Here is a 24704-nt window from a genome sequence, read left to right as displayed (position 1 = left end):
AAATGTAGGTGCACCACTGGAGCAGACGCTCGACTAGGTTCACAAGGCGGTACTCGCAATGACAGAACAGTCCTCCCGAAGCAACATGGCGGTACGATGTCATGGGCAGCCACAAAAATGCAGTAAACACTAAATGAAGATTCCTCTGCCGGCCTCACCGGAAGGCTTGTGTTCCAACCAAAAGGACTCGTTCCTAGACACTTCGAATTTTTTGTGGAAACGAAGGATGTTTGTGTTTGTGGAGCGAAGGATGTTTAATATACAGTGTGCAGCATGACTGCGGCAGTTAGCACGACCGCCTTCCCGAAACTGGGCATGTGTTGATAACAATCGCATACGCAGTTCCGTGGCAGCAGTCGTGATACTTTTCACCGTCGCGCTGCACGTGGTATGCTGAAACTAATCTAAGCGTGCAGCGGACTTAGTGGGTTGATTTTTGTTCACTGATTAATAAGGTGTTTTGAAAGGGAAGCTATCCATTTGACGTGTATTTTGAGCAAACAAAATATATATAGAGTAAGGTTTCGGTTATAGTGCGTTATCGCTTATAATGCGGATTTTCGCGGCCCCCGCAACATACATTATAAGCGGTTGACAGTGTATTATGTTGTAAAAAGCGGAGCACTACATGAAATAAACATTTAACACATTATGTGCAGACTACAAAGCAGTGTTTATCATGCTGATTCGATAGCGTCTACTAAAAGCGACTCCCACTGAGTGATGCAGCTGGTGCAAAAATTTACCTTTTTGCACTGTAGACATCAAGACCGTTATCACATTCGTCACGAGAGCACAGTTTTATTCTCTAACTTCCCTTAAACGAGAACTATTCCTCTTGTTGTTTACACCCTGAATTTCTCATTTCAACAAGCTATGCCAAGTTGTCCCTTGATTTCAATTTTTTTCACATCCTCAAAAAGTTACCATGCCAACTATTGGACCCACGCCACCTGTAGACAAGTGGTAGAACAAGGAAAAACGACTAAATAGACAATAAACCACAGGCAACCAACAAATGCGCTATATATACACAAGAGAGCCAGCTACCACTGAGAAATTGGTGCATTCTGGCTTCGATGTCTGCAGCCAGGGCTCCGTCAACATCCGTGTATGTGGCATCAGAAGGTTGCTGCGACAGCCACTGACCACACACATACTCGTAGAAGTTCTTGCAGGGGTCTGTCGCCGAATCCTTCAGGTAGCGCAGCATCTGTCCTGGGCGGACACAGCAGAGACACACATCACTTATTGCCCATCATCCTTCAGAATTCTGCTATGGCAGCTTATACCATCCCTCACAGACTCATATCACACCTCCCTCCCACATGGTTCTACACTGCCTCGCCAATGCTGCACAATCTTGAGGAGATCCAACAGTATCAAGATAAATGCCCCATCTAAGGAACTTTACAATCAAGTGTGCAAAGGCAGCTCCTTAACCTTCCTCAACTCGGAAGTGCTCAGCTCAAGATGTGCCACACGAACTGCAGTCGGTCAGTCTCGATAATCTGAACTCTGCAGGGACTGAAAATTTGCTCAAATTATATAAATTAAAATTGAAGGCTATGTTTTAAACATATCTGATGTTGACGGGACCAAAATGTTGGAATTTCAATGAACTGGAGTTCCGATCAGGCGAGTTCAAATTTATAATAAGAGACTGGTACATAAAGCACGTGGCACCGCGCTTCAAACACCCATCTCCCATTAGCATCCCGTAAAGAAACCAATCACACATTTGCTCTAAAAGAAGAAAAGGGAAAAGAAAGAGATGGAGGATACATCCCTGGTAGACCAATGTGTGAAAATCGGACCCCTTGAATGAAAACTACAGACTTCACATCTACAACACAATACCATATGTGGCACATAGAAAAAAGCAATGACTGGCAGAAAATCTACACAATACACCTTGTTCCCAAGTTAAATCTCACTACCACCTAACCATAATGCACCTGAAGTAACAGCAGAAGCTGCTGAAACATGGGGTCTTAGTGTATCAACAGTTGCCAACTAAGCAATAAAGCCGTACATGAGTTCAGTAGGCCACTTCTCCAGTGTGTCAGTGGCAAACAATGTCATCCTGTGTTATGAGGAACGATTACTACTATACTGATCGGCCATGATAGGGCAAAAAGGCAAAAAGGTACTCTAAATGATTTCACAGAAAACAAGAATAGAAAAACTATTTATAACCATTAATAATAATACTGCAACCACTACAACAGTTTTCAAGCGTTGAAAAGAAACTCCTCTCTTCTGTTCAATCCCACTGCATTCCCCAGATGTTCACTTGCACATTTTGCGGTTACATATGACACAAGGCGCCAGAAAAGAGGAAATGCATGCCATACAAAATAAACAACGCTATGAAACAACACTTATCCTTGTTGATTTACCAGCTTAACCAACTGATTTACAATCTACTGAATCTGACTGGTAAAAATAATCGTAATCCTCAAATTAGCTATGTCCACTATAGGGCAGAGGCCCCAACCCTGTCCTGAGCCCGCTCCAGACACCTTGTCCCCATTAATTGCTCAATGTCATCTAAACTTTCAGGTTTCTGCCCTTCCAGGCTATAATTGCCCTCCCTTGGAATCCAACCTGTTGCCTTTAATGGTAATCAACTAACCTGCATTCACATTACAAGCACTACTCATATTGCCATTCCCTCTCCTTGATTTCTACTGGGATACCACAATCTCGCATTTCTTCCCTGAACCGCGCTGTTCTCTAACCGCGTATTCCGCTACACAGCTCACCACATCATCTGCAATTTACTCACATGCCTTTTCATTAGCTTCCAAGTTTTTGCCACATAGTCAAAAACAGCACAAATGACCTCGAAATCAGATGTGCATAAAAAAAATGGTTTGGTTTGATTTGGTTTGTTGGGTTTAACGTCCCGAAGCGACTGAGGCTATGAGAGACGCCGTAGTGGAGGACTCTGGAAGTTTCGACCACCTGGGGTTCTTTAACGTGCACTGACACCGCACAGCACGTGGGCGCCTTGCTTTTCACCTCCATCGAAAAGAGCAGCCGCCGAGACCGGGATTCGATCCCGCATCCTTGGGCACAGTAGTCGAGCGCCGTAACCACTGCGCCACCCTGGCGGGGTCATAAAAAAATGAGAAGAGTTCAATGCTGCTGAACTGAATTTGGAGCGAAAGCATTAGCTGCGGGTGACCGAGTTGTCGCCGTCTTCTTCACGGCTGTTCAAGGTCATTCGTGACTGCAGCCACAGACTACGCGACCATTCGAAACCTGTCGTAGTATTGCCCTTGCAATAAAATTGACCACACGGTTTATGGTGGGGCTAAAGACAAATTATTTGTGCGCTAGCACGGTTAGCTCCGATTTTCCGTGGTTTTGTCTTGACTTTCAAGGTATTACGTGATTTGAACTGGCTTACCTACAGTGACATATGCGATCTATGCTGTCCAAGTTGGCAGAGGAAACACAGATAGAAAGCCCCTTTTCATCAAGCCTTATGAACATGCCTGCATAGCCTACGAATAGCATGTCCGACTCGAGGTTCGATTCTCGAAAAAGGTACCCAAGTTAGCAGAAACTCAGAGTTTCTACCAATTCGGACAGAAAGAGAGACACAGACAACTGTTTTTCGGTGAAGTGGAAGCCCTAGTGCTAGGCAGACTGAAAATGCAAGAATAGAGGAGACTGCCTAGTCTGCTCTTGGTGCCCAGCTGCTTGTCCAGTTTTGTGCTACCCAGTACTGTCCAGCAAACTCGAGGCACAAATATGTGCAGTGAAATACACTTGCCTTCTTTCACACAGAAGTCGGTAGTACATAGCTCATACGTGCGTGAGCCAGGCGGTGGTGAGCCAGTGTGCTCTGAAACAGTGAGGCCTCCAGTTAGAAGCTGAGCGGCCGTAAATTACACCGCAGTAACAGCCTTGTGTCAAAACAGCACACAGCAACACGACGGCAACACACACGTGCTATCCGCAGCATGTGAAGATCACCGTGGTGAAGATTCAGCGGCCAATGTTAATGATAACCGGAAATAGCTGGAGTACTCACCAGTTGTAAATTTCCCATAGAGACTTGAGTCCATGGTTTGCAGGGGACCTAAAGGGCCCCCACAAGAGAAGCATTTTCGCATATCCTAGGAGAAACAGAATGGCCCAAAGAACGGGGCAAAAGAAGACAACTTACGATCATGAGGGAGAATACCTACAGTGACGAACAGACAGGAGGAGATCAGATTTCTGATGCTTTATAAGTTCGGACTCTGGTCTAAATATACAGCAGCAGAGATGGGTCTTTGTTCACCAGCTACTTTGTTGGGCACAGTGAATTTTTGTTTTTAACTTTGGCATTTTACAGAAAAAGAAAAAGAAAACTTCAATAAGCAGTCACTACTTCATTATTTCCTAGATAAATAAAATGCGCAGATAAAATGAACACTAGCACAGGGAGTGGTGAGCGTAACTGTTTGAGCTGCAGCAATATTAGTAGTGCACGTCCATGTGCAACCCATTTGAAAGCCATTAGAATGCATCATAATGTGATGGCTAAGAACTGCATGCTGCACACAACATGCATGTAACTACTCCTATTGCAGGAATACCAAAAAAGCCGCACAACATAACAGGTGCCCAGAAGCAGTTGGCACTATCATATATCTCATTTAAGTATGGCGACTCCGAGTATGTATTTGTGGACGGATCAGTGATGAACACCTCTCTAGCAGCAGCAGTGCCTGGTAGCACCTTTAGCTATTGCTTTATGATCATGCATAAGGTACCCGTGCAAATGAATTGGCGGACATATGTGAGGCCGTCTGCTACACTAGTCAGCAGACTATATTCTGCGACTCAAGACATGCATTGAAGATCACAAAAGTGTATACATGAAACTATGCACATGCAAACAGCCGATTGGACAAATTGCTAACTGAGGCCCTTCTGTACAGGCACACCATCAGATTTCACTAGACGCCCAGCCATTGTAGCATAATGGGAAATGAATGCCCTCAAAGCTACGCTGGCTCACGCTGACTGAACTTCTATCCAAGTCTCGTTCTCGAGAAGTGGCGTTGCAGGTTGCACTTAGCCATCAGCAAGACTTGATGCTGGTTTACAACTCTACCGACCATCTAACGTTACGCGGTGTCAAGGGACTCTGTTCCACCGTTTACAGCTTGATGTCGCATACAGCGCGTTGCACAATTACATGAGTGCCATAGAATGCTTATCTCGGCTAAACCGTTAGTCTCTGCAGCTCAAATTTCGCATAAAAATGGCATTTGGTAGCCAGTATTTTTTTATAAACACCAAAGTTTTATTAAAACATACTGATGACCAAAGGCCATTTCCGTGTGAAATTTGAGCTGCAAAGGCTAACGGTTTAGCCGAGAGAAGCATTCTATGGCACTGATGTAATTGTGCAACGTGCTGTACACTGGAAGCTATAATAATAGAATAATTAGTTCACAGGAAGGGAAAGGCGCAGTATCTGTCACACCTGCTCTGTGGACACCTGAACCGTGCCAAGGGAGGGCATGAAGGTGGGAGTGAAAGTGGAAAGAGAGAAAGGGGAGCCGTAGTGGAGGGCTACGGAGTAATTTCGACCACCTGGGGATCTTTAACGTGCTCTGACACCGCACAGCACAGGGACGCCACTTCGTTTCGCCTCCATCAAAACACTGGAAGCTACCTCCACAAGTTCAGAGATGAAGCCAGCTTCAATTGCTTGAATTGCAACATTCCAGAGACAGTTCATCATTATTATTTGAGGGTGCCCTCACTACACTGACACGAGGAGGACCCTGAAAGTTAATCTCGGAACAGTCGCCCCCTCTCTCTGAGGAAGCTACCCTAGGCACCAAGGCGAAATCCACTGATGGCTGAGGCACGAAGAAGACTCTTTTAACGTTGTAGGTGAAACAAGCCTAGATTCCCATTTGTGACACTTGCGTGTACTGTGCTGTATGTGTCTACACACAGTTTATAACGAAAACCACACATGTGCATGCACATTTATGCCAGGATATGAGAGTGTGCAGAGCTCTCCTCTGCAACTGTGCACAGTGCAGGTACTATGACAAGTGGCGTGTACTGGCATGATGTGCTGCATGCATTATGCATGCGTTATGCATCGGCTCTACGCGAGACGAGTGCCAGCCAGTGTATGCATGATCTGCTCTTTTCCCCGGGTCATATTAAGCATTTCATTGCAGCATAACATTATCACCCTCCATACGAACCTTAATTCTCCTTTTACTTTTCCTTCCCTTCCTCTCCCTCAAAACAAGACCTCCAAACTAAGCAATGCAAGAAAATGTGAAAGAACTAAACCTATTTCTATGAAGCTTCTGGAGCCTCAAAATTCTGGTTAAATTAAGAAACACTAAAAGCACAAAAATTTAAAAACCTAATAACTTACAGTGAGCAATTTAATTTTTTCATCAAATAAAGAACATTTCAAAACCTAGCTTCATTAAGCCACACGTAGTTTTATAACCTGTAACCAAAAAATTTTGATAGGCTAACCAGGCGTCTGCCTTACCAGGTATACAATCATGAAGGAAATTTCAAAGGATGTGAATTTGCGGGAAAAGAATTTACACCTATCCAGGCAAACCGGTTTTGACTGGTCGCGATAAATGTTATCTCTCTCTCTACACAATTGTGTCCTCTGTTTATTCCTCCTCCTCGTCATCCTCCCCTAAATTTTATCCATTACTGCACACTGGTTAGAAAAATGAAGCCAAGCGAGAGACAGGATGATTAAACACAGTTAATCTAACAATGAGCATCACTTCTAATAGCCAAGAATTACAATGTAGATACACTTTGAGACAGGGTAAACACATTTGAATAAATGCCGGCACGCTTTAATACGGCAGTCTTCATATTAGCCCATGTTATAAATAATGCCACAAACAGCAATAATACCATGACAAGTGTAGAGCTGCTTGCAACTTACTAAACGGGGGTATGATGTAGGTTGCATTGCTGGGACGTAAAGCCTCTGAAAACGACACGCAGAAGATTGTTACAGTGAGCATGGCAACTGCAAAGCCAAAATGAAATCCCAACTCTAGACAAACTTACTCTTGGTAGTTTGTCCTATAAGGACCACACCTGAAAAAAGGAACACACATTTCCAAGTAGTTAAGGCAATGTTCTTCATTCATATCCAATCAGTATGATGTCTCGCAAAGGATAAATAAACAGAAAAAAGTTGAAAGATTAGTGCAAGCTGAGGCTTATATTTTCGGTGCAGTTAATGCCTTGCTCGTAGTGGCATTGCGACAACATGCAAACTTTACAAACATACAAAGAGAGGCACACAAGTCCTGTTTACTCCACTGCAGTGGTTTACAAGAGGCTTCAATTCATTCAAACTAAACAATGGCATGGTATGGTTTCTGGGGTTTAGCACCCTAAAGCCACATGAGCTATGAAGGAGGCTGTTAATAGAGGGCTCTGGATTATTTTGACCATCTGAGGTTCTTGAACATGCCGCCAACATCACAGAGCACTGGGGAATTGTTCTATTATTTTGCCTCTATTAAAATATCGCCAGCATGACAAATGGTCAAACTCGTGTCCTCAGGCTCAGCAGTCGAGTGCTCTAGGTGAATCACCGCAGTCGGGCAGAAAAATGATGCACTTCTCATACTGATAGACTATTTAGTATTTACTGCCAAAAGCAGCCTGCATAATGCCATAATAAGGGCGTAATTATTTACTGACGTCCACCCAAGTGCAGCCACACAGCTAAGAAAGAAAGCTATACAGCTTCCTTGGAAACTTCATAGTTAAAGAAAAATTTGTCCTGGTCCAGGGTGTTCGAAACTAGAACCACAGCCTGTCCGCGGCAGTCATTTTATCAATTAACTGAGTGAACGAGGATGGTCAGCAGATCAGATGACAGAGAGAGAGCAAATTGATCAATAAATTTAAGTGGGAATGGAGTTGGTCAAATGCTTTGGGAAATCCCTCAAAGTGGAGTACATTTATAATAACGGATAATTACTCACTGACATCCATTATCCACTGACATCAATGAGATATTACTCCCTTATAAAAAAATCTACTCCACCTTGGGGGATTCCCCTAAACATTCAGCAAGAATTATATATGGCTGCAGGCAATATCAAACTATTTGCACAGTTTCCAATAAAGTCGTACCATCTTACGCTACTTGAACAAGAAACTGAAAGCAATAACAAGGGCGGTGTGCTGGTGTACGTACTTGTGCGCCTACTGCTTGTTATGAAAACTACAGTCCATAAACAGAACCAGGTGGCAAGTAGCTGCAAACAGTGGACAGGGGCAGCAGAAAAACCAAACCGAACCACTTCAACTCACGAGCATGTCGACGTGTCGTCCAAGAAAGGAGAGCAGCTGAAGCAACCAGCACCAGGAGCAAAGCCAGAAGAAAACATGCCACCGTAACTTCCGGCAGTATAGAGGCGACCTTGGTTGACCGCGTCACACTGTGGCATTTTTACACGTTTCGTTACCATTAATACTAGTACACCAATAAGTTTGGCACAACGACAAAACATATGCCCACAACATACCTCTGGACCGAGGCTCACTGCTGTGCTAATGTTGAGCCTCTGTTTTACCCAGAGCTTTTGTCTTGAAAATATTTTCTTCTTACAGTGCCACGAAACACTAACTACAAGCTACGGCCAACAGGTTAAGCAAAAGTGTATAGGCAGGCAGCACACACATTCTCTGCCATTGCACACAGGTCATGATGGGAAACTTATCCAAATTCATAAAAAGTAACTCAGTACTTTGACCACTCAAGCAGTATATTTTACAGTGTCATCAGTGCCTCAAGACCTAACTGCCCAATGAGAACACACGATGGCAGATGATGATGGTGCTAATAATGGCAGGTACTTACATCCCTACCTACTTAAACCGCTCTGATGCGACATTTACTTGCAACAGCGTCAGATGCAAGACCACGTTCAGCTGTGGTACTCATCGAGTTTACGCAAAATAAATGAAAAAGCCTTATCTGAGCACAGCTTCTTATCAGCAAGAGAATTGGTCAAACACACAGAGCATTTAGAATGTACAGTAGGAGAGAGAATATTTTTCGGCTAACTGGTTCAACCTGCGTTACAAGTACTTTGTCCTCTCTACTCTGACTATTCCCATAAAAAAAAATGTTTCCGCTTGATGTGGACAAGCCAAGTGTTGGTATCTGTACTTAAGCAGGGTGGCAATGGCATGACTGCCTTAAACAATTCCAGCTCTGTCAGAAATAAGAGTTTTCATTGACAAGAACTTTTGCATGTTTAATGTAACACACATGAAAGAGCCAGAGCAAGTCATTCTTTTGCCTGTCAGGCTGTTGTGCAAATATGATCACATCTAATTATGAAAACAGCCACCATTGTCAACACAGCAAGCATGTGAAATGGACAGAACCAGCCTGCATCACCAAAATGGGCCACATGAATGGTTAATGCTACAAATACATTAGTACAAAAAATTTTTGTCTTCCACAGAGGCAATAATTGTTGGTGATAATCGTATAGCAAGTTTACAAGACTGAACATGCTGAATAGATGCATTTAGAGTAAAATCTATAGTGGCATGCACTGTCCTTTATTTTCTGCAAGAAAGACCATTTGAAATGCAGCATAATTTAATTTAAGCCCAATGCTTTAGTATGAAGAAGAGTGCAGAAAAGACACAGCACTGTGCTTTAGTCTACAAAAATTTAATTGCAAGGCACTTTCATCTTTCCTGCACCAATATTCTTATGGCTGGAGCGGAGTCAACCTCTTCAGAAGTTTAAACACCAGCATCTTGGTTCAGAAACCTCCCTAATCACTTGAGCTTCAAGCCCACAATTAAAGCCTGCATATTCCAAGCCACATGGCTTTGTGCAGCCTTATTGTACAGTGGCCTCACATGAGCCCCATCATTTCCATCACTGACTGCAAAGTGCCTTGTTCTATCCCAATATATTTCTACAGATACTTTTCATTGGCTTCTATTCTTACACTGCCTGTTAACAAATGTAACTGTTGATTCTATATGTTTATTCACTGCACTGCACCCATTCTCACTAAAAGCTATTATGACAGCCTGTTAGGTAAGTTGCCCAACGTGTCTGGAAGAGTTCCTCAAGTGGAATGAATTTCAAAGCAAAACAACTGCCATTAGCATCCAACTAGTATGTCCACTTACGTGACAACTAGTTTGGTGAATTTATACCAACACACTGGGCTAACACAATGTTTCATTTCAATAGGATGGCAAGTTGGGCTAGTTGGGTTATGTTCATCTTAAGGAAATATACAGCACGAACAGAGACGACGGACGAGGAAGTACACAACACGAGCACTGTATATTTCCTCAAGATCATTTTAAATTGAGTGACTTAGCCTTGCATTGCCATTCTGGTTGCATGGGTGCAAAGAACAAATTTTTTTAGTGATTAAGATTTAAAATTATGGAGCATACTTTAGCTCCGCCTTTAAGGGTATGACGCAATAGCGTAGGCTACACCCCCACTTATAAAGGCCCACTTTAACCAAGCAGTAGGAGCGCGCCTGCATGGCCTATGGGTAACGTGAATGCAAACGTCCTGGTAGGTTGATTCTGATATCATCCTTCCATGTGGCCTATGGGTAACGTGAATACAAGCGTCCTGGCAGGCTGATTCTGATATCACCCTTCCATGTGAAAGGAGAGGCCCGAGTTTGCAGCTCCTGCCATATGTAATTTCAGGCAACCCTATGTCCAATTAGTGCTCATCCATATCAGCTGACAGCCACCGCCTGCCAGCACAATGCTCGTGATTTTTCCCTGACAACACCAACGACGGTAGACGTTGACACTTATTTTTGCTGAGCGGTGCCTTTAACGCTGCCACGTTAAAAAAGAGCGGCTTAGTGTTCTTCTGTAGCCATGTGACTAAAGTGATGCGGATGATGACAGGCATTTATTTTGACGAAATAATGCCGCCACTCACTTGCTTGTAGTCTCTATAGAAGACCTTCTGGCCGTCTTGGCAGAGGCGTCGGCTTCTGCTGGCAGACCAGCAGCCCCCAGCACAGCCCCAGCTGGCAAGTACTCTCCTACCCCAGATGATTGTTCCACTTGGGAGCTGCCTTGATCTATGTAGTCCTGTTCGGCATCAGTCGAACCCCACACCGCAAAGGGCCCCTCAGAGGTTCCTTTCTCAGCCAAGCCAGGCCTCTCATCCGGGGGTAAATTTTGCTGCTGCCTCTGGACCAGGAGACGCAACAAGTCTCTACTGATTCCAACAGTGTTCTCAACAACGACTGGAGGCTGCCAGCCTTGAGCACCCGGATAGGGAGAATACAGCGGTGGTGAAAGTGGTGGAGGACTAGGGGGTAGGTCCCTTGTCCGAAGCACTTGAGGCAAATGGCTACAAGGGTACACCTCCGCCGTAGCTGCTACTGATACCCTACGCTGTACCTGCCATGGACCCCAAGCACTGCCTGCATTTGGTGTCAGGGTGTCGGCTTGAATCATGATGTCATGACTGGGACCTCCTGCCGATCCCACCAGCTGCTCCAAAGATTCGTGCTCAAAAGGCCCTCCAAGTGGACTTCCGCGAAGATCAGTGAACCCTCCTTCAGTCTGGAGGCCAGCGTCTCGAGTGGGTGAGCCACTTCGCGGGGTGGAGCCCGCAGTTGATGTCCCAAATGGTCCCAGCAGATACGGTGATGAGGGTGGTGACAAAGGAGGCGAAAAAGCAGGCGGCACTGCCGACATGGTCTGTATGGCTGCCTCTCTAAACGGGGTTCTCCGATCGGGTTCTCGGGACAAAGACCGGGATCTTGCCTGCCCGAAAGGAGACATCGCTGGTACTGGCTCTCCAATCTGAAAGACTGCATCCCTCATCTGAGGAGTCTGTGAGAGACGACCAGGGTAACTGCTTACATTTAGGGTGCAAGCATGGTTGACGGTGTTCCTTGAGCAGACTGCTACACATGGGTATGCAGTTGTCGTTACTTTTGGAGCTGGCGAGGCAAACGTAGGTGACAGAGGATAGCGCTCCATTTCAGCAGCCTGGGTAGCAGCATTCATCATGCCAGGCAGATGGGAACGACCAAGCATAAACAAAGACGACAGAGAGCTGCTGACTGAAAGTCCAGATTGGGCACGTGACACAAGCTCCTGATTAAATCTATAATTAGCATAGACAATGTTCTCTGGCCCTCCATCACCAACTCCAATCGCCACAGTTTCATGCAAGGTATGCGGTGTCATGGGTATAGGGGACATAATGACAGGACCATCATACTGTCCTTCAAAGTCTCTCATTGGCCTCCCTGTGGCTGAGAACCCGACCTTTTCTTTCCAGTTTTCCTGAAAGTAGCCTTGTTTCATAAAATCATGTAAAGGCCTGCTTCCAGCTCGGGAAATGTTCCTTTCTATCATTTGATCTGGCTCATATGCACACTGTACACCAAAATCATGTGATGGTGGCTCCGGAGGAGGTTCCTTAATAGGCTCATGACTAAACTGCACTTCAGCATCATGCACAGGTATAGGAGGTAACGTAGTGATAGTCTTCACTAATCGTTCACGAGGTTCAAATGTGCACTGAATTCCAAAGTCAGTTTTATGCCTGTCTGATGGCTCGTACGCACGTTGTACTCTTACAGCAGTAATGCTTCTTGTGGTTTGCATGGGTTGTTCATAATTGCATTGTATCTCGAGATCATGAACTTTCCTTGCAGGCGATGGTGGTCTCGATACCAAAACAGGCTGGAGAATACCTCTGTGCTGCACCCCAACGTCTTGTTGTCCCCGAGGGCCTGAGCCAACAGTCACACAAGCATCGTGTGAATGGGCACCCATATGAACCTGAAGTTGCTCAACTGATACCATTGTTCGAGACCCACTTGGCGCCTCTAAAGTTAAGGATTCAACAGATGATGCTTGAACTGCTTGACATACTGTGCGTCTGAATGGCACTCCAGGTATGTGCACCTGTGTTGCGGTCCTTGAAATTCGCAATCTGTCTCTATAAGTAGTTCCGGGAATATGGGTGACAGAAGTTGCTTGAACTGACTTAGACACCTGCAATCGTTCGGGACACTGCACTTGCACGTTTCCTTGCAAGGATTGAATGTGCATATCTGTAGCATGAGATGCCAAGGTCGGATGGGGAGACAAGAGCCTCTGCTGAACAGCTGTTATTCCCACCGTTTTTTGAGGTTCTACAAATTCAGTCGTTTGCATTCCAAAGCTCAAGCAAGGAGGTTCTCCACGTTCCTGAACGGTCTGTGTCCCAGTTACCACAGCCTGTGGTTCAGAAGCTGGCTGGCCTGTAGCCTGTACTTCAAGTGTGATGTGAGGTGGCCCAGTTGGCTGTGGAATAATTTGCACCCCAACCGTTGGCCGTAATGCTTCTTCATGTCCTCTCGCAACATGTGTTCCATCTGCAGCACATGGCAGTTCAGCCCGTTTTTGAGTAACCTGTAATCCAACTGCTCTGCTTGGAAGCTGAGCAAATTCTCCCACAGTTTGCATGCCCAAAGCAATGTGAGGTGGTCCAAGCGAGTCATTAACAGTGTGAATGCCGTGAGTTGCATGTTGCGGATCACTGAAGACTCTGGTGGGCTGCGTACCAGCCAGCCTGTGTATGTGCTCAGTACTTCGCAAACCAGATGTCACAATGGCTGGTCCCATAAATTCTTGAGGGGTCTGCATTCCAAGTGTCACGCAGGGATCCTCAACTTGCACTCTGGCATCATGTATTTGAGGCATAACTTTTTTTGGCTGCAGATCCTGCATCACCGGACAAGCCTCAGCTCCATGCGTCACTTGAGTTACCTGAGTGGCTTCGGTGGTAAGTTGGCCAGATGATACAGAGACGTGAGCTGCCTGAGAAAAATCGTATTTGTCCCTTTTTCTACAGATGTCAATACGTGCTGATGACTCTGCAGCTACAGGTCCAGATGAACCCAAAACATGCTGCAGAGAAGTCTGCGTTGAGAGAACTCTGTGATCCAAACAAGGAGCTTGGGAGGAAGGTACTTGCAGCTCTATATCATGTGGTGCTCCCTGTGGAGGAAACTCTTCCTCAGAATATTGGCCTGGTGCTAAAGACACTCTGCGCATCCTCTTCTCTGCCACACGTATTAGTGCTCGGTCTGTTTCACTTGATACAACAAATTCTAGCCCTTCCTCAGTCTGCTCTGCCCCCTGCGGTCGCTCCTGCTGCTGAGGAACTTGGGGGCCTCCTTGCATGTACTGGCCCTGTGGCTGTCCTAACTGCCACTGCGCTCCTGCCCACTGGGCCTGAAATGCTGGCCACTGTGATGGAAGCGGCTGAGGTGTCATGCCAAGCAGTTGGCCATAAGCCTGAGCTTGTTCTTGGCCCTGAAGCATCGGTGCCTGCCACCCAAAGGACATCATTGGTGAAGGCACACTGAACTGAGGCGAGGCATACATCTGAGCAGCCTGCATATGGGAATACATGGCTGGCGACACCATGGGAGGTGACCTCATAGGAGGTGACACCATGGGAGGCGACATGATAGGTGGCACCATATGAGGAGGCATAGTCACTGCCTGTGGCCAGGGTGCGGGGCTTGCCTCTCTTTGCGGTGGCATTTGAAAGAACATCTCTTGAATCTCTTGCTCACGGATGGAGGCCCCAACGATGCCAACTAGCGGTGGCTGCACTGGCTCTTCCTGCGGCTCCTCTTCCTGACCCAGTTCTTGCGGGAGTTCATCATTTTCATCCCCTTCTTCATCTTCCTCTTCAAGCTGCTCCATGTTGACAAAAGTAGGAAGGTATGACCCTGCAGGGAGCAACTGGAAAATGCCAGCTACAGGAGCATCCTCAGCCTCTTGCTGCTCTGTAGTTGTCGTCGAAGTGGTTGTACCATCTTCTTCAGCTTCTGGCACAGCTGCCGGAGCATTGTACCCAGGAATGCGAATCCCCTGCTCAGTGAATATGACTGGCACCGAGGGGCCCGTTGGTAGAAACACATTAAAGCCTGATGGTCCCGGAACTGGCTGGGAAGGAAAACCAGACACAGTGGGACCCTGCTGCACATTCACCTCAACTTCAGAGCTGGATCCCTGGACAACCTGCAGCATGACATGTACAGACACTGGTTCAAGCAAGCTGCCAGGTCGAAGCGAATTCCACAGGAAACAATACAGCTAATGCAAAAGCCAACTCCAATATATTAATTACCCACCACCACACTTCACTAAAAAGAATTCTAAGCAACAATCAGCTGCTTGTGACCTATTCTTGCATGTATATGAATTGTCTGCTTGCAGATTTCATACGTTAAAATATTGCAGAGGTTAATCCCGGCTAAACCTAGTTATCCGAGCATAGGCTCTTTTAAGCATGGCTACACAGTACTACTGGCATTTTTTTTCTATGCAAGCTTCTCACTCTTCTTCGATCTCTGCCTCAAGCCGGTCACTCTGTTTACCTTCAATGCTGCTTCTCGACAATCTATATCAGCAGGTTGATCAGACTCAACCTAACACCTGGGCCAAAGCAATGATTCACTCGGACTGGCACATACTTCATCCATGGCAAGCCTGAGCAACCAAGGCCAAACGCACAAGTGAATGACCTTGGGAGTAGCAAAGCGAACAGAGTGACGAGTCAGCTCATACCAGGTGGCAAACCAATTGACCTCTGTAATTACTGCCGTTGAGGTGAGTTGTGCGTTTTATCGATCTGAGCGTAAGCTGTGGAAGTGTGACAAAAGCAATAAATTATTAGAGGTTATGACTGCTCATAGCAGACAGCCGCCTCAGCAATTTGTCGCTGCTAAGTGTGGAGACACAGAATCTCAAGTAGGGCAACATTGAAGACCTGAAAAAAGTGTCGCAGCAAAAGGCTCGAAAAAACTTACAGAAACGTAAAACCCTTCCTTCCTTTGCTTAAACATGGAATGAAAAAAGCAGAACATGCTATATGAATACACGCCCCATTTAAAGGTTCGATTTCAGTGAAATATTTAAACTTATATTTTCTTTTTTTTGTAAACTTGTAATAGAGAGATTTAGCTTCCCGGAGACATAGTGATTGCCAGACCCCTTGTTGCAAGCGCATTGACAGGGATGAGTGCAACTGCGGCCACTGCAACTGCGAGGGAGGGGCACGGTAAACCGGTATACGTCTAGGTCAGTACATCTCCGGCAAGCTAAATCTCTCTAAGTTTCTGCAAAAAACTATGAGAACACTTGAGCTCCGCCTTAAAAGTAGATGCATTGCATGGCTTAAGTGCTCACCTTATTTCAAAGAAAAGTGCACATACGCGAAGGAGCAACCACAACGGTTGCTGGCAAATGGGAGCCATCAACGCTGTCCCGTAACACACTTAAAGGCAGCGCTTAAGCGCCCACCTTATTTTTCCCGACCGCTATCCACAGCAGCGGTGACTACTTGGTGGAACAAGTGGCATAAGCTATCTCATAAAATGTAAATTTATTAAGTAAAGTGAAAGCAGAAAATGTGTGTGATACATGCAAAAGTATTCTTTCAATTTTAAAAGTGAAAGTTGTGTGCAAAATGTAAATACACTCTCTTTTTAAATGTTCACACTATGTATAAAAAGTAAATGTATATTACTATGTGAGCATGTTGAAAGTGTAATTTTGTACCGGTTCAGTAATGATGTCGATTTCTTAGGAGCCACCATTTTGAAAAAGTTCAGCTCCCCACGTAATCACAACGTTTGGAGTAATAACATTATTTGCTGTACTTTAAGTCAGCATATTGAACATAATACCGCAGTGTCTGCAGAAACACTGCCTTAGGCAGGCTTCAATTCATCTAGCTGGAAGAATTCACGAAACTATTAGATGATTGATAGCGTATTCACTGCAAGAATTTGCCAGCAGCTCCTGAACAAGACTCATTTCTACTTCGTCTGTGCTCAAACGCGGTCAATCATCCTGCACTATCTAATTAATCAACAAAATAACTACTCGAGAACTTTGCCCGTTCTGATTTTTGAGAATGAATGTTTTCTGTCCTGTCACTTCCTTACAACCGGTTTGTGTGCTCTGCGGGAAAGTATGTGCACAGGTGATATTTATAAACAGCCCAGACTGTTTGAGTTAAATATGGAGTGTGTTCTCCTGTAGAAAATCTAAAATGCATCCTCTCAAACTTGACAACAGAGAGAAGGGTGGGGGGTTATAGGGCTCTCTTATTTACTTTTTTTTTTTTTAACTGGGTCCTCACTGCTGTTAATCTGGCCCTGCACCCAAGTGGGCATTTGGTGACATCTGACATTTAAGTATCAATGCCAACTATTAGATTTCGCCTCTAGACGAGCACCTGATTGACGTACTAGCATCATGGGCGTACTAACGCTCGCACGTTAAAAATTTGAGGCTGCTCTTTGTTTTCTGTCCCCAGTGCACCAGCCCATTTCACTTTCTATTAATCGAGGTACATCATCTCAGTGTACCTATTGTGGTGTATTATATATACGTATGCAGCAGCTGTCGAAACGCATGCAATAATGCTAGTGCTACCAAAGCGAAATCCTAATGTCTGCTCAGCGCACCACGGTTGAGTTTGTGAACATCGGAGCGTCCCACCTGACGGCTGCTGCTGTCGTACTCTTCAGAGGTGGTGGTTGTGAGGTCAGTCTGGTTTACGACAAACATCGTTGTAGACGTACTGTCCGACGTGCTCGACTGCGACGATGAGGACTCGTCTCGGCTCTTTCGCGTTTGCGTCGTCGACGCCATCGCCAGTCAGCGCAGGCACGGCTCGCAAGGCCACGCACCACTTTTGCTATGTAGGTCCCGGCTCACCACCAGTTAACCGCAGTGGACAACGGACCTGACCCCGCAGGATTCTGTCGCTTGGCGGGCGGGCGACGCCATGAACAGGGCGCCGTTTGAAGCACGCATGACAAGCAACGCAAGACGCCACAACTCCACTCGTTTCAACTTCTTCTACTCCGCTTTTTCGAGCCTGCGCGCGCTCCGCCATTTTCTGCAAATTTGCGCCAGACTACTGATGGCTCGCCCTGGCTGCGCTATGGCTATGACCTTCATGAAACATGATACTCGACTAGAGTATAGTCTAACCACTGTAAGCAGAATTCACTGTAACTAGAGTGGTTGCACGGTATAAAAAAGAACCGAACAAGGGTAAATAGGGTACGCCTCAGGTCGCAGATGAGCCAACGTTTCGACAAGTGGACTTGTCTTCGTCTGGACTTGTCGAAACGTTGGCTCATCTGCGACCTGAAGCGTACCCTATTTACCCTTGTTCGGTTGTTCTTTTTTATACCGTGCAAACCATCTTCTTCCTTTCGTTCTACTAGAGTGGTTGCAGTTGCTGGAAGCCAGTTTGTCCTCCTCCACAGACAATTCGACTCGCGTGCTATGGTGTGAGCTAATTAAATCAAATGATTGCAAACGTGGCACTTTGGGCAAAATTGGTTCTCGCGCTTTGTGAGGTCATAGAAAAATGATCGTACGGTCGCGTTTGAATTGTGGTGCTGGCGGAGAGTTCCTTGGACGGCCAGATCAAATCAGTCGATATTGTCGACCATAAACCCTGACGGCTCATTGGAGGGTCAAATTCTAAAGTTTAAAGCTCAGCTACTTTGGTCATCTGATGAGGAGTCGCTGGAGAAAGATTTGATGTTGGGAAAGGTTGAGGGTCACCGGAGAAGGGGTAGGCAGCGAACGCGATAGTTAGATGGCATCCTCGAGGCGCTGAAGATGAAGTTATGTGATGTTAGGAAGATAGTGAGAGACCGGAAAGCGTGGCGTGATATGGTCCACAGTCACGAAGAGTCGGGCACGACTGAACTGAACTGACGTACGGTCGTATAACTGCCTTCAAGCGCAATGCTAGGGTGCAAATAAAAGCTGCCACTACTGAAACTCTCTACCCGTGCTCTAGCACCAACCAGCCAGTGCTGCTCACCTAACACCGCGACCATTACTGTCCTCACAAAAATGGCGCATGCCCACAAGGGGCAGTGGCCATGACCAGGCTGTGATCACTTGAGATTAAATATTTGAGTAAATCAGGCTCACTGACCGACCATTTAGGAAGCGGCAATTCTTTTCAGCGATATCCAAGTAGCGCGTGTACAATTCATGCGAAGCAATCAATAATTTGTGTCAGTTTCCTATGTAGATGTTTCAGCACCCGAGAACACGGTATACAGGCCAACACTCTCAAAGGTACTACAATGACACCAGTCATTCAATCCGGAAAAAAAAAAAGCCTTTATTTGCGATGCACGACATACAAAGGCGAAAAATGCGGAGGAAAAAAAAAAAAGGCAAGTGGTGCTTGAGTTTTACGATTTTTTTTAGGTATGTGTTTTGCTCTTTTTTTTCTTTTTTCCAACTGCTCCCTTCCCTCTGATTCCTGGTGGGCCAGTTCACGTGGGTGACGATAAACCAAGAGCCCTGCAAGAGCACCAGCGGGACCCACAACAAACACGAAGAACACCGCGAATACCACGTGTGCCCTGTGCAGGTCTGGCTAAAATGCACTCGTGGGCCCTTGGGCTACCGGTCACCCATTGACTGAGGAAAAAAAAAAAAAAATCCCCTCTGGGGGAGCTGACGACAGAGTTGGGAGCTGGGCGGCAGTTCCTTCACTCCTTCTTCAAAGCCACATTCTCCTTAGCCTGGTGAGCGTGCAGGACAGCAACGGCCTCTTCCACCTGTGCATGAGGCAGTGAATGTAAGCAGCAGCACTACAGAAAGTATGATTCATGTTCTGCATTTTCCTAGACAGACATTCATTTATCTCAGTAAACCATGTGATCTCTCTGATGTCTCTCTTCCTCAAGCTGACGAACGTAAATGTTAATACCAGGAACATTATTTAAAAAAAGTGCCAATGCCAAGTACTATACCATGATATTTGGCCAAGAAAAGACCTCTATGGATACCTCTTGTATCACAAGACTTAAAATGGCACGCCATCCTGCATGCTTCAGCTGCTACGAAGCAACTACATTCAATAGTGAGTAAATACGCCCAGACAATCTGCACTGGCATCACTTGCTGCATGCAACATCTATGCTGTAGAATGATGGTTTAGTTTATGGGGTTTGACGTCCCAAAGCGACTCAGGCTCGTGGGCCGCCGTAGTTGACGGCTACAGAAATTTCGACCATCTGGGATTCTTCAACACGCACTGACACTGCACAGTACAGGGCACCTTGCTTTTCGCCTACATCAAAAAGCGGCCATCCTAGCCGGATTTGAAACTGCGTACTAGGTTACACGGTTTTGCTGTAAAGCAACCCCAGGCTATGAGGTATGCCACAGAGGAGGGGCTAGATAATTTTCATTGCAACACTAGTGCCTGTCATATGCACGAAAACAAGTGGCCGAACATGAAACACAAATACAGCTATCCTAGCATCGCTAGCTGTTCTGATCAACTCTGAGCAGTAACAGCATTACACAAGAGAAGCTAGTGCAGCCTTGGCCAAACATGTTGCAGAAGCCTCAATATTCCCAGATATTGTGCTCTACTGCAAGACAACAAGTGCATTTGGGCTCTGAAACATGAGAAGGGTCATACAGTGATGGCAACCTTCGGAAGTGCAGAGGACAGGTCAGCTGATGGTCAGAGAAGTGTGCTGGCAAAATTTAAACGCTGCCCAGGGCCGTATTTCGAGTTTGCGTCGTTATCAAAGTGTCGCTATCTCACGTGACCTCAAGTCATCTCATTGGCCGAAACGCCGGAACCGGGTGTAGCCACTACGGTATTGGAAAATGTGGCAACACACGGTTCCAGCGTTTCGGCCAATCAGATGACTCGAGGTCACGTGAGATAGCGACACTTCGATAACATGCGAACTCTGAATACGGGCCCTGGACTCTGCACTGACACAAGAGCTAAGCACCCTCCTCTGTAGAAGCATTCCTAACATGCGTATAAGACCCACCTTGGCCTTGAGTGACTCGTGGTGCTCAAGCATGTGCAGCAGCTCCGAGTTGTCTATCTCAAGCAGCATGCCGGTGATCTTGCCGGCGAGGTCCGGGTACATGCGGTGAATGAGTGGGAACAGGCGCTCGCCCAGCATCTGCTTTTGGTCGTGAGGCGTAGCCTCGGCAAGCATGGATGCGGTCAGAGGCTCCTGGCCCTGGATGTGCACGGCTGCCTGCTGTGTCTGTGACACCTGTTGGGCAGCCGCGGCAGCCGCCGCCACCTGCTGCTGCTGCTGCTGAGCAGCCACCTGCGGACAGGGAGACCAGGTTAACTGTGTGACAGGCACATGTATATAGACCTTTGCAACGACTGCTCCCTGGGCATCACCATAATGGGCGCTTGGCTGCTGTGTGCGCATGATGCTAGCACCGTGGAAGCGGCAGCGGAATCTGCTTGCAACAGTCCAGAGAGGAGGCGTTTTGACATCCTCCTCTCCCGATGCAAAGGTCTATAGTACCACAAAAAAGTGCAATCCAAAGAGCTATGTTGGCATAACCACTGCTTAAAAATGGTAAAAGGCATGATACACAGAGCAGCCTTTTTAACTAAGCAAAGCAAGCACAGACCGTACTTCGACAGCCTGATCTGCCAAACAGCATAAATTCATCAAAGATGCTAAAGGAACATGCAGCAATTGCAAATGTCTATAGAAAACCAGTGTGGTATAAACCTCCTTTGCTTTGCTCTGTTTTATAACACATCTGCCTATAAAGATGGCATCAGTGCAAAGCACCTCGCGCAGTACACTAGAAAACTACACTTGCATTCTCCTCCCGTCAAACACACCTGGAATGGAGCAGCCACGGTTGCTGCGACAGGCTGGACTTGGGGTGGGTTGCGCATGGACTGGGTGTACTTGTAGGTCGGGCGTGGGCCACCGGCTGTCTGCGGAGCAAGACCCGCAGGTCGGGGACCCATCACGCGGGGGGCCGAAGGGGCCTGCTGGGGCGGAGCCTGCTGCGGGGGTGGGGCCTGCTGGCCACCAGTGATTGGCCGGGCACTGCCCAGGGCTCCACGCTGTGGCTGGGTCGCCAGGGATGGGCGTGGCTGCCGCTGGTATGGCAGTGTTGCAGCAAAGCCGCCTTGGGGCTGGGCTCCCTGGGGCCCACCAGCACCCGCCTGGGGTCCTCCTGGTCCCCGCAGCTGCTGCTGCTGGCCAGTCCAGCGCGGTGTTGCACGCATCTGGGCAGGGTTCAGGGTGGCCGGGAAGTAGCTGCGCTGGGCAGTCTGGTGCGGCATGGTCGGCACAAAATAGCCAGCTGCCCCCGCACCACCCGGTGGGAACATCTGGCCCATCTGCATGCGCATTCCTGCAATGCGGTGCATGTACTGGGAGGCAAGATGCGCTTTGCGGTCTTCTTTACGTTGGGCCAGGGCCACATACAGCGGCTTCGAGACCACGATGCGGCCATTCATTTCAGTGACCGCCTTCGTGGCCTCCTCCGGCGAGCTGAAGCAGACAAATCCAAAGCCCTTGGAACGCCCATTTCCATCAGTCATGACTTTGGCACTCGTGATGTTGCCAAAGGGAGCAAACTCCTTGCGGAGGCGCTCATCATCAAGGGCATCGTCAAGATTCTTGACGTACAGGTTAACACCCTGGTAACGGTTCAGGCGCTCCTGCTTTAGCTGTTCAAAGTGACGCTTCAGCTCAGACTGGCGCTCTGCCTTCTTCTGGGCACGGCCCACGTACAGCACACGGCCCCCCACTTCCTTTCCATTGAGCTCATCCACGGCTCGCTCAGCACACTCAGGGTCCTCAAACGAGACAAAACCAAAGCCCCGGTTTTTGCCGTTCTCGTCTGTCATCACCTTGGCACTCGTGATCTTGCCAAACTTCTCAAAGATGGCAGTCAGCTTCTCATCGTCGAGCTCATCACCGAAGTTCTTGATATACACATTGGTGAAGCAGCGGGCCTTGTCACCAAGCATCTTCTCGCGCTCCTTGCGCGGGATGAACTTGCCCACGTACACCTTCTTGTTGTTGAGCAGCATGCCGTTGACTTTACTGATGGCCTTGTTGGCAGCTTCTTCAGTCTCGAAGTGAACAAAACCATAGCCCTTTGAAGAAGCTTCCTCATCTGTGGCTACTCGGCAAGACAGGATGTTCCCGAAGGCAGAGAACGTGTCATACATTGCCTTGTTGTCGATGGTCTTATCGAGGTTCTTGATGAAAACGTTACCAACGCCAGACTTCCGCAACGATGGGTCACGCTGAGACCACATGATGCGGATTGGCTTGCTTTTGATGGGGTCAAAGTTCATCGTGTCCAATGCACGTTCCGCTGCAAATATACACACAGGTGCAACAATGCAAGTCAAACCATAAGTGTTCTCAGCCACAAATGACAACAAATTATCCTTAAGCACAAGGCTACAGGCATTTATATGCCTTCAGCGATTTGTCAAATACAACTTGTGCATCTGCACACACAACGAAAAAGGCTATGTGTTGCAAAAAAAAAATCCCTTTAAAATAAAAACACCTAAAGAAAACACATTCCAGCGTCTACCAAGTGCGGGAGGAAAGCCAGGCATTCCTGAATCATATCTCCGCGCGGATTACATAGATGACTCACCAATGATTTTACCCGAACCAACTTGCAGGAAGCGATGCAATAGATGGCAAGTGGTCGCAAGCTGCCAATCGTACAGTGAAAGAAAACTCGGATATCTAGGCGCGAGACAGCGTGAAACGACTTAGCCTAACTGTTAAGAAGTGGACACATATTAAGGAAGAGAGGCTCATAGGAACAGCCAAGCTTTCTGCTAAGTTCACTGGAAAACAACCATTCTGCTATTTCGCTGGGAAAGCAGCGTTCAGCTACGGTTCATGGTTGGACGCCTACGAACGTGCCCCTCGCGCGATCGAACGTAGGGTTAGTTCGCGCTGCCTTTGACGAGTAGAATACGCGTTCGGAAACGATACAGAAACCTAAAAATTTACCACCACTGGGCACAGGCTCACCTGCAACATGTCCACTGTCACAAATCACGCCCGACCGTGCACTCTGACAAGCGCAGGCGCGGGATATGTGGGTCACTGCTCTTTTAGATCCTTATGGACACTCATTCGCAAGCTAAACACCGAAGAGCACATCAAGTGAAGGCCAGGATCACTAATAAGCCATAAATTGCAGGCGAACTCACCATCGGCAGGCTGTTGGAAGTTGACATATGCGTAGCCAAGAGACCGCCGTGTGATCATGTCCCTGCAAACCCTGATGGACAGCACGGGTCCCGCCGTGGAGAATTTCTCAAACAGCATCGCCTCCGTCACATCGGGATGCAGGTCACCAACGTAGAGCGAAGCCATGGGGTAGTTGGGGCCGCTGGGGTTCATCTTGGCAAGTTAGTTGACTTCGGTGGTGAGCACGTCGCAATTCGAGGGAAACCGCCTAACCCTAACTCTGTCGCGCCAGTTACTTTTTCGACTGAACTTGTAAGCAAGCTCAGGTTTTTTGCCAAAGTTTTGCAATTTTTTTTTAGTTTTTCTGTTTTATAGATTTTTTTGGTATTTTTTAGTACTTACGCGTCGCGTACACAGAATTTACCTATTTCCCCCACGCGAAACGGCCTACCATAGAGTCATAAGGGAAAAGAAATGGCAGAACGGCTGCGCACGTACTATATCACTGCGACTTTGTATCCCTCCGCCATAAAACCTCCACTTTGAGATTTTAATTATTTGCGTAAATCACACCTATACATTATTCCGACAATTTCTTATTGTTAG

At 46.9% G+C, this 24704-nt stretch overlaps 2 protein-coding genes across 4 annotated transcripts in view; both read right to left on the bottom strand.

The window, feature by feature from the left end:
- The window catches only part of LOC146175864 (endothelin-converting enzyme 2-like), a 45895-nt gene extending 27725 nt beyond the window's left edge, over positions 1-18170 (bottom strand). Inside the window, exons 1-8 of one of the 3 annotated variants that reach the window (XM_084582225.1) lie at positions 17584-18170; positions 10988-15093; positions 8350-8477; positions 7087-7116; positions 6959-7003; positions 4028-4096; positions 3788-3862; positions 1051-1218 (exon numbers count right to left, since the gene is read on the bottom strand). In XM_084582225.1, coding sequence (XP_084438351.1) covers positions 1051-1218; positions 3788-3862; positions 4028-4096; positions 6959-7003; positions 7087-7116; positions 8350-8477; positions 10988-15093; positions 17584-17736 — 4774 coding nt within the window. In that variant the 5' untranslated portion in view covers positions 17737-18170. The other 2 variants (XM_084582223.1, XM_084582224.1) reach the window with 2 other exon arrangements.
- Positions 18171-19283: 1113 nt separating this feature from the next.
- On the bottom strand, positions 19284-24586 carry pAbp (poly(A) binding protein). Its single transcript, XM_084582226.1, has 4 exons — positions 24119-24586; positions 21755-23253; positions 20925-21215; positions 19284-19685 (listed from the first exon to the last, which is right to left on the bottom strand). The coding sequence occupies exons 1-4, from the start codon at positions 24309-24311 to the stop codon at positions 19617-19619; spliced, it is 2052 nt and encodes a 683-aa protein (XP_084438352.1). The 5' UTR covers positions 24312-24586; the 3' UTR covers positions 19284-19616.
- Between the last annotated feature and the right edge of the window lie 118 nt (positions 24587-24704).

This window comes from Amblyomma maculatum, chromosome 10 (assembly GCF_055883805.1).
Source record: "Amblyomma maculatum isolate TAMU_Amacu chromosome 10, ASM5588380v1, whole genome shotgun sequence".
Taxonomy (NCBI): domain Eukaryota; kingdom Metazoa; phylum Arthropoda; class Arachnida; order Ixodida; family Ixodidae; genus Amblyomma; species Amblyomma maculatum.
The sequence above is the reverse complement of the archived record's forward strand: the minus strand, read 5'-3'. Positions and strand labels throughout refer to the sequence as shown.

Coding starts and splice junctions, on each gene's coding strand:
- pAbp (XM_084582226.1), bottom strand. CDS start 24,311: ATGAACCCCAGCGGCCCCAACTACCCCATGGCTTCGCTCTACGTTGGT. Junction 21,216..21,754: donor CCGTGGCTGCTCCATTCCAG/GTGTGTTTGACG, acceptor CCCTGTCCGCAG/GTGGCTGCTCAGCAGCAGCA. Junction 19,686..20,924: donor ACGAGTCACTCAAGGCCAAG/GTGGGTCTTATA, acceptor CCTCATGCACAG/GTGGAAGAGGCCGTTGCTGT.